Here is a 9,679-nt window from a genome sequence, read left to right as displayed (position 1 = left end):
AATTTAAAATTCTAATTTAATTATATTATTAAATAAAATGCAATAAAGCAAAAAAAAATTCATTCATTATATATTTATTAATTATAATTATATATTTATTAATTAAATAGTTTAAAATGTAAAGTTTAATTTAATTTTAAAAAATTTTGATATAAATACAAATGATTATAAATATAATAAATATAATAAAATATATATACATTTTTCTTCATATATTACTTTTAAAATAAAATATATTAACATATTAACCCCTTTTTTCTTTTTATATTTACAGGAAATGTCATTTGGTCAGCTTTTATTTTTCATTTTTTTATTTACTTTTTTTGTCTCGACTAGGAGATTATATTGGTTTACCAATAGCACCAAGTCATACAAATCTAATACTCATGATATTAACATTAAAATTATCTGGATTAGCATTTGAAATAAATGATTCTATTAATGCACCAGCTGATGACGTACAAGGAATAAATTCTGAAGCAATGAAAAATATTGGATTCTTAGATGTTTTTCATTATGGTTTTGGCTATATGGGACTTATGACTGGTAATTTTATAATACTTTAATTGTTAAAAGTAATTTAATTTTAATGTTATTTTAAACAGGATATTTCTCTTTATAGGACCATATTATCGGTATAGAACATATTGGGACCATCTACACAGACCATTCTCTAAAATCGTAGATCCATGGCCTCTTACATTTTATAAACTTAAACAAATTGCATGTTTTATTGTGTTATTTTTTATAATGGATTACTTGTATCCTGTCAGAGTAATATCAGCCTTTGCTTTAATAGATATAGATAGAACTATGAATATTTAAGTTCCATTTTATATTTCAGTACATTTTAACTGAGGAATATGCAGAACGATCTTTCCTTTATAGACACTTTTATATGTATCCCACATTTATAGTTTTTCGATTAAGAATGTATATTGGAATGGGTCTAGCAGAATGTGGTTGTCAAATGGCTGGACTAGGTGCATATCCCTTAAAATGTACTCCTATACAAGGATTAGGACCTAAAGATTATAAAACCACAGAGGAACTGTAAGAATAACTTTTTTTCTCAATATAATAATATAATTTGAAACGAAAATATATCAATTAAATATTACAGATCTAAAATGCCTGAAAAATTGAAAAATGAAGAATTAAACTTTGATGCTGTGTACAATATGAATGTATGGAAATTAGAAAAATGTAATTCAACAAGAACAGCTATGAAAGCATGGAATGGTTGTGTTCAATATTGGTTTGGTGTTTACATTTATAAACGATTTCCATTGAAAAGTTTACGAACTTTTGCAACTTTAACACTTTCTGCTATTTGGCATGGTTGGTCATCTGGTTATTTTCTCTGTAACTGTCAGATTCCTCTCTTTCTGTTATCCGAAGATATAATTATAAAATTCTATCAACAAAGTAAAGAAAATAGTATTGTAAGTTTCATTTTTAATATCTATTCTTAATTATATATATATTAATTTACATTCATGATGTTCATTATGTTACTTTACTTTTTAGGCCAAAAAATTGTGGTATATAGTAGGATGGTATGAAAAAACAACTTGCATGGCATATTTAGGAACACAATTCTTAGTATTGGATTTTAAAGAAAATTTACAGTTTTGTAAACAAGTATACTTTTCTGGACATATCATAGCATTTTTATTATACATAGGTGCTCTTTATTGCAAGCCATATATTTTGAAAAAAAGTACAGAAAATAAGGATAAGGACAAGTAGCCTGTGATTTTTTTTACATCATAAAATTGCATGTCTTTAATATTTAGAAACATAAGACTATTTAAATGAAATGTGTGTTATAACACATTTCATATAATTTTACGCATAAAAAATTTAAATATTTTTAGCATAATGTTAAAAATTTTTTTTTTAATGTAATTTTACATATAAGTTATCATATAAAGCCATCTAAATATTTTTAGCATAGTGCTAAAAGATATTTTTTTAGAATTTTTTTTAATATAAATGATAAAAATTTGACATCTAGTCAATGATTATTTAATGATGTCAAAAAACTGTAAAATATTTCTTGTTGTTATTATTATTATAATTTAGAATTATTAAATATTATAGATTTATATCATTTTATAAAGTAAGACTTTTTTTGAATATTTAGAGGGTTTATAATCATCTATTTATATAAATAAGAAATAAAAAGTTCTATTTCTTCAACAAGAATTCTTTATTGATTGAACTCTTCATTTCTCTACAAAGATTCCATTCTTTCCTTAAAAAAAAAAATCTTTTATTAACTGTGACATTGTCTTACCTCTAAAATACTTACTATTTTAATGACGAGTGCCTGAAAAACCTGAAAAAAAACACAGGAAAAGCAAAAGAATTTTCCCATTTCCCTCCCTCACCTTTTTCAATTATTTGAAATGTGGCGGCAAGTGTTTCAAGCGATGATCATATAAAAATTAATTTTATAGATCTTACCGAGAACGATATGCGATGCAAGACTCTTTTGTAAATATATTAAACAAACGCATTTGACAAGTTTTTAATTAAAAGTTGTATAGAAAAAAATACCAATAAAAAAAAGAAAAAAAAGTGAAAATCAAAATAAAATTTGTTTTAAAAATTCATTACATATATTAAATTATTTTAAAAAAAACTACTTTTAAAAATTTATAAAATGTAACTATCAAATTAAATCACTTTGCGATTATATTGATTAATTTGTGAAATATTTATATTTACGATTCAAATTCGTAACTTACGAATTAAATCTATATAGCTGGGAATAAAATAATATATAGTTGGTTTCGAATAAACCAACATTGCCAAAAATTTCTTTTACGAAATACGCGAAACAATTGGTAGACATAAAAGTTGAAATGTCGAGTCGTCGCTCGCGAGGTCTGGTGATGTTCACGTGCTACCTGCAAACCGGACGGTGGTCAAGACCAGCAACTGTGTGTGGCTTTTCGTTGTGCTCTCTGCAAATTTGTCTGCATTCTCGAGACCGTACCCTCTGCAATTTCTGCACGCCGACCCCCCACAGAGAGAGACAGCTTTCGCTCACACACTTTCTCTCTTTTTCTCGCCCTGATCGACTCGCGCGAACCTGCTTTCACCAGACCACCAACCGCTCGCTACTGCAAACTGCTTACAGCCCTGCTACTCGGCTTACTGCTTACTCTCAGCTACCCCATCATCAGCTACACTCGCCACGCCACTCCTTTCCACCGCCTGTGGCACCATAAAATTACAACTTAGTTATAAGGAATAAACGTGTTACATCCGTGTGTGAGGATTTTTATATCTTTTTATCTTTTGTTGAAAGATGTTTGACGATCGATTAATTATAATATTAATAACAATAAAACCAATTTTAAATATTAAAATTTAGTTTACCTAAAATTAGTTATCTACGATTAATGTTATCTTATAAAAAATTCGAGCAAATAATATTTAGAAATAAATGATTAAAATATTGTTTACAGTAATAAAAGTCCTAAAAAATATATAGAATATATCTCTTTGATTACTATATTATCAAATTTATATCTCGATTGGGGACATTATATTTTTTAGTTTTGTTATACTAGATAATCGAAAATACAAAATTACGATATTTAAATTTTTTCATAGATAAATATAAATAATATAAAATTTTACGATTGAAATTATTTTTTTGACAGTATTATCTACATCTATATGTGTAGTATTTAAACACTGTCTAAAACTATGTGAATAGTTCCGTCTTCTGCATTTTATTACACTTTATTATAAATGGCAAACTTACATAAATAAATCTGTATACTGTTACAGAAACGCAGAACTTATGTCTACAATCTATATATGTATATATATATATATATCGCGATTTTAATTTTTCTTGTTTCTCTCTCTCTCTCTTTTTTTTAGATTAATTATGTCATAATATTAATTTATCAATCGAGAGTTAGGTAATCATAAATAATAGAAAACTAAGAACTCAAAATTCTTTTAAAGATATTAGCTTAAAATTTATACAGAAGTCGGACTCAAGTCGACCACATACAGTTTACATTACCTGCTAATTACCATATTACACCCTCATGTATTTCCAGGAATAATTTAATCCACCTTGCTTGATTCAAACAATTTCAAAATAACAGAAAACGATTTCACAATTGATATTTTATCGAAACAGTTGGTTTCTAATTATTACTTAATTAATAATTATACTATGTAATTAAAAGTATTCATAATGACTCAAGAAGTGGAAGGGAAAAAATGAAATATTGTTTTTAATCCACTTATATCGAGACATACTAAAAATTGTGCACACTATATTTCAATATAAGATAAAAATATCATATGATCAAACTAATAACAATTATTTTTATTTATTTATAAAGTGTAAATTCGAATATTGTCTGCTCTATTTGTCCAAAATTCAAGTTTATCTTTAAGAGCAGAATTCAGAAAGATCATTCAAGATTCATATAAGTGCTAGAGCATATTATAACAAACTTTAATTCATTGATCAAAACAAGCTGTTTCGGTCGCTATAACAACGTCCATACACGCGAAAACAGAAAAACACATTTACTTTCTTCTGATCAGGAATAAGCACTGCTTGAGACAATATATCACTTAACAGAGTAAGAATAATTATGAAAACTTGCAAATGAAAATCTTCGCGAGTCCAATAAACTAACAGTCTAGATACATTACATTAAAATTAGTTTTTGGGTTTTATCTTTTTCACCCAAGAAGTGCGTTGTCATAATTAATATGTAAGTGACAGAAAAAATGTGAACGTGCGACAGTGTTGCTCTAGATATAGAGGGTAATAGAATACCTTTTTTGTTCTCAAGAAACGATTATTCTGCACTTGCGGCGCGTGCATCTGTTCGTAGTTGTACTTGTATATGGTTCAACTTCAGTCCCTGTAAAGATAAAATTATATAAATATTTATTTTCTATCACAAATTCTAAATTAAAAAAAAATTTAATCAATAAGTATAAAATTTACCTTGATTTGGAACGACTATCTTTTTGTCTATCTGGAGACTTGCTACGAGAACGAGACTTTCCACGCGAGCTTTTACTGTCAGAACGCGAACGGCTACGACTGCGACTATATGAACGCCTACGATCCCTATCACGACTTCTTGATCTACTACGTGATCTAGAACGTGAGCGTCTTCGATCTCTGCTCCTGCTACGTGATCTACAAATAATATCGTTAATAAAGTTATTTCACTTTAAAATATATATAATGAAAAATATTTTAATAATAATTACCTTCCTCGTCGACGACTACCACGACTTCGATGTGGTGAAGTTGGTCGTCCATATCGTGCCATTTGAACTCTAAGTTCCCTACCATCTAACAGTCTTCCATCCATAGCATCTAATGCATCTTCTGCATCGCGTTTATCATAAAATCTAAATAATAAAAATTCATAATTATGTTATTTTTAGATTTATGAAAAGTAAATAATTAATTGAATAATATACATTGTGATGTTTGTTACTATCTACTTCATTGTCTAAATATCATAGTGACGTCACATATTCTAATAAGCAAAATGTAATTAAGATTGATAAATATGAAAAAAAAACTTATTTTTTAACATACCTGACGAATGCAAATCCACGGCTTTCTCGAGTAAAACGATCTCTAGGGATGTAAATGTCGCCGACCTCACCACATCTTTCGAACACGCGTCTCAAATCCTCCGGCGTCGTTCTATACGTAAGATTATCCACTTTTAGGGAAACCATCCCATCAATACGCGGCGGTGGTCTGCCGTAACTCATTTTCTTGAATTTTTCTTGATCTCCAGAAATAATAAAAACAGCACTTCAATATGAAAAATCAGTTTTAGATCAAGTACTAGACATCCGCGCACATCAAAGACAAGATGGCGAGTAACGGAAGAATGAATTCAAGGCGCAATATGGTAGGAAATGACGTAAATAAAATTTCTTACTACGTGCATCAATTTCAAGTTCTTTTCATCAAAAATCTTTTTTTTTCATAATATATAAAAATAATAAATAAAATATATAATATATCATTAATTTAGTAATAATCTTTTAAATAAATAATTGTGATTTCGTAATTTAAATAAATAACAATAAAGATTAAAATACAAACAAAAAAAATAAATAAAAATTATTCATTAACAATATTTTTTTTATTAAATATGCGAATTTCATTTTAATTTGTTTATATATTTTATAAAAATATTTATGTTTTATAAATAATTTCATTATAGCAGATATAAAATGACTCACGTTGTTCAATGTCCGAATAATTTCAAATTTAAATTCGTAATAATTTGTATGAAAAGAAAAAGAGAGAAAAAATATAAATAAATAAAAACAGTTAAAATTGCTCATTTTATCTAAAGCAAAAGAAAGTACAAAAATTTTTAATGCAATGTTATTCCACATTTTAAAATGTGAAAAATGGAAAATAATGTAAAATGACGTTACTTCAATAAAAAGATATCGTTTTAGTGTTTCATTCCCGAATAGATTTTTATATAAAAAAATTATATTCCTCATATACAGTATCAAACACACGCATCCAATGGTAGTAAACATTGATCGTAACAAATCATTAACGCATTACTTTTTTATTTAAGTTTCAATGAAGCTGCATCTGTGGTATCACAACAATGCCCTTGCAATAAGATGCCCCCCAAAATAATCTGTCAACATTGCTTAAAAATCCTTCGATACAATTACAGCTTCGATCTCGTTTTATACGTTTATAAAAACGAATCGTACCAACCGTAAAGAAAGGGCAAACGCAGTTGTACATTTTGGTCCTTTGCCCAGCGATCTTCTGTGTCTGTTGTATCGACATGTTTGCGCAAAACAGACGATCTTATACGTGATAAAAAGAGACAAAAAATAAAAGGAGAGAATTAAGAACAAACGTTGATTTTTAATATATTTAGAAAATCGAGTAAAAAAAGAATTAAAAAAAGAAAGCAAACGTGCTTACAACAAACACAGTACGTACAATACTTTTTTGACTTAGCTAGGCGGTAGGCGCAAAAATAAGAGACGTCGAGTAATCGCAATTTTCGCCCTGTTTTTTTTTTTTTTTTATTTTTCTATCTTCCTTTTTCCCTAAAGATTCATTGATGAATCGTTGACAGAATCACGTGCATGTGTACAAAGTATGGTCTCAAAATTAAAAGAAGAAAAAAAATAAAAGAAAAAAGTCGTCTATAAAAAAATTTTTAACAAATCACATAGAAACTCAATAAATAGTTTAGAAATGTTTAACAGTTATCTTATTGTTACATGATATAAAAAAAAAAAAAGAGATTTCTCTCTAAAAGATTCTTGTTAAAAAAAAAAAAAATGAGGATAGATGAAATTTTTGAATCAAAGAAATAATACATAATAAGATACAAAATATCTTTGAAAAATTACACCCGTAATATCAATGGAGTATTTAGGTACACCTGTCATGGGTGATTCTTCTCTTATCGATGTGTTTCACGTTAAAATTATAAATTAAAAAAGCATCCCAACAATTTCATATGGGATATACGATTCATTAAAAATATAATATTAAAAATATATACATACATACATACATACATATATATATGTATACATGTATACATTAAAACGCAGATAAAATGAATTTAGCAGGTCGATTGTACGAAGGGTAAATGTTCAAATAACGAAGAGAAGAAATATCCGATAATTGTGAAATATTTGAGACCGAACTTGGACGACGCGACGTCTCTTCATGGTGCATTCGTGGGCGCTGGACGTCGCCCCGTTCAAGCCACCGCTTACACTAATTACTATTCAACAATTCAAAATACTTATAATGATACACACAACCATGAATAATCTCAACAGCTGCTGGCCTTAGCCCGAACTAACTTATTATCGTAAATATTCGTGGATACAAAAGTAATTCATTTTCTTCTTTATATCTTTTTTTGTCGTTTCGTTATCGCTCTATTGCTATATCATCGCGTATTTAATAACATACACAAGTGCATAAATATGCTAACGAGTTTTTTGTTTTAAGTTAGTTTCCGGCCTGTCAGAGCTCCGCAACGCTCTTATACATAACGCTGGTTCATCAGATCGTGCATTAGAATATTTCGACATTAATTATTTCTCTTTTTCTATCTCTTTGTTGCTTCTTTCATTCGAAATTGTTTCTTTCTTCGCTCGGTTCGCATTATATGGTTGTATACAAAATATTGTAATCAGGGCACTCACAATTATCAGTCGCATGCGTTTTCTCTTTCTTTTTTCTTTTCTTTCTACTTTTTATTTCTTCGAACAATAATTATTAAAAATTATAAATCGCGATACATTTTTTCATTCTGTACCGTCTTTTTTTCTTTTATTTTCAATCACTTGTTTTTGAATTGAAGAAAAAGAAAAAGGAAAAGAAAAAGAAAACGCATCTCTCCATTCATCATCCACTGCCTTTACAATAATTCTTTCTCGGCTTCACGTACGATTAACTCACCAATCCGTGTCTCACGTTTTAATTTATATCCGTTTATTAATATTATTTACGCTCGATATAAAAATAATACTCAGTCGATTAGTACAGATTTAATACTCAGTGTAAGAACTGGGGAAGGGGTCTTGGCGCTTCCAGTTTTTACCATGTTTTTTTCTCTTTTTTCTTTTTTTTTTTTTTTTTTTTTTTTTTAAATTCTTTTTACAATGTTTTTACGATTTACGCCTCTGTTATCGTTTTTTTGTCTCTCCACCGTTTAATATATCGTGTGTACGTTTCACTTATGCATTAAGTTACGTACAATGTAAATGTACGTCATGTGTGTATAATGTGTGTAATGCGTAATAAACGCGCATTTAATGGGTATGTGTATTTATGTATGTGACTTAGGATTTCTACCGAGGAACCCGGTGAAATCAAAAGATTCACGGTCGCGCAGACGGACGGAACAAAGCTGCGAGTTAATAATTAATTATTCCTCGACTCAAATCGTAGAGGTATCGACGATTTACCTCTATTATTATTATTATTTTTTTTTTTTTCTTCATATCATCCCGCGAAAACCCCTTCTCTCTTTGTCATGTACAATTATGCATTCTTCGTCTCGTTTTTTTTTTTTTTTTTTTTTTTATCCCCCGGCCTTTCGTTTACATTTGTTCATCGGGGGCCCGGGGTGCTTCGTAGCCCCGACTCTAAAAAAAAAAAAAAAAAAAAAAAAAAAAAACAGCCTTTTTCTTTTTCGTACGAAGACGTTTGTTCGTGATGACGAAGCATCTCGGGTTGATCTTGTCTACTTTCGATCCATAGCTTTAATTCCACTCCATTGTACACGATTACATATCCGGGATTACATCGCCGGTAATTAAATTATAAAATCGCTATTTACTTTCTTTCTCTCTCTCTCTCTCTCTCTTTTTTTTCTTTTTGTACCCATTTAACAAGCGATTAAAAATCGAAGAAATATAAATTCGTAGAGGCACGTTTCGCAAGCTGAAGAGAAAAGCTGATGGATCGAAAGTGAAAACGATTTTCGTTACAATAAATGTATCTATACTCGCGTGCACGTGAGCATCTGTATTCAACGAAATCTCCAGGTGAAGGCACCTAAAGCATTGACCGTCCGCATCTCGTACCGCATTAAAACCGAGTGTATCTCGCAGAAAAGGAGGGAATGACCATACGCGC

General features: G+C 29.0%; 2 protein-coding genes across 3 annotated transcripts in view; one reads left to right on the top strand and one right to left on the bottom strand.

Moving 5' to 3' along the window:
• The window catches only part of LOC102681973 (lysophospholipid acyltransferase 7), a 3,353-nt gene extending 801 nt beyond the window's left edge, over positions 1 to 2,552 (top strand). The window contains exons 2-6 of the mRNA XM_006610988.2: positions 275 to 546; positions 623 to 774; positions 845 to 1,053; positions 1,124 to 1,445; positions 1,531 to 2,552. Of these exons, the coding sequence (XP_006611051.1) occupies positions 275 to 546; positions 623 to 774; positions 845 to 1,053; positions 1,124 to 1,445; positions 1,531 to 1,752 (1,177 nt within the window). The 3' untranslated portion in view covers positions 1,753 to 2,552. The remainder of the gene's footprint in view (positions 1 to 274; positions 547 to 622; positions 775 to 844; positions 1,054 to 1,123; positions 1,446 to 1,530) is intronic.
• On the bottom strand, positions 1,587 to 5,942 carry LOC102681717 (serine/arginine-rich splicing factor 2). 2 transcript variants are annotated; one of them, XR_004149667.1, is made up of 5 exons: positions 5,612 to 5,942; positions 5,275 to 5,418; positions 5,003 to 5,200; positions 4,829 to 4,916; positions 1,587 to 3,228 (listed from the first exon to the last, which is right to left on the bottom strand). XR_004149667.1 is itself a non-coding variant. In XM_006610986.2 (4 exons), the coding sequence occupies exons 1-4, from the start codon at positions 5,791 to 5,793 to the stop codon at positions 4,910 to 4,912; spliced, it is 531 nt and encodes a 176-aa protein (XP_006611049.1). In that variant the 5' UTR covers positions 5,794 to 5,942; the 3' UTR covers positions 3,742 to 4,909. The 2 variants fall into 2 exon arrangements, 1 of the variants encoding a protein (XP_006611049.1); XM_006610986.2 differs by lacking the exon at positions 1,587 to 3,228 and having other exon boundaries at positions 3,742 to 4,916.
• Between the last annotated feature and the right edge of the window lie 3,737 nt (positions 5,943 to 9,679).

Source organism: Apis dorsata, unplaced genomic scaffold (genome assembly GCF_000469605.1).
Source record: "Apis dorsata unplaced genomic scaffold, Apis dorsata 1.3 scaffold_82, whole genome shotgun sequence".
NCBI classification, from domain to species: domain Eukaryota; kingdom Metazoa; phylum Arthropoda; class Insecta; order Hymenoptera; family Apidae; genus Apis; species Apis dorsata.
This window is presented reverse-complemented; position numbering and strand designations above follow the sequence as displayed.

What these genes read in the sequence shown, in the direction of transcription:
- LOC102681717 (XM_006610986.2), bottom strand. Translation starts at nt 5,793, where the DNA reads ATGAGTTACGGCAGACCACCGCCGCGTATTGATGGGATGGTTTCCCTA. An exon ending in CGTGGATTTGCATTCGTCAG is followed by an intron (nt 5,419 to 5,611) that starts GTATGTTAAAAA and finishes TTTATTATTTAG; the next exon opens with ATTTTATGATAAACGCGATG. An exon ending in GGTAGTCGTCGACGAGGAAG is followed by an intron (nt 5,201 to 5,274) that starts GTAATTATTATT and finishes TATTATTTGTAG; the next exon opens with ATCACGTAGCAGGAGCAGAG.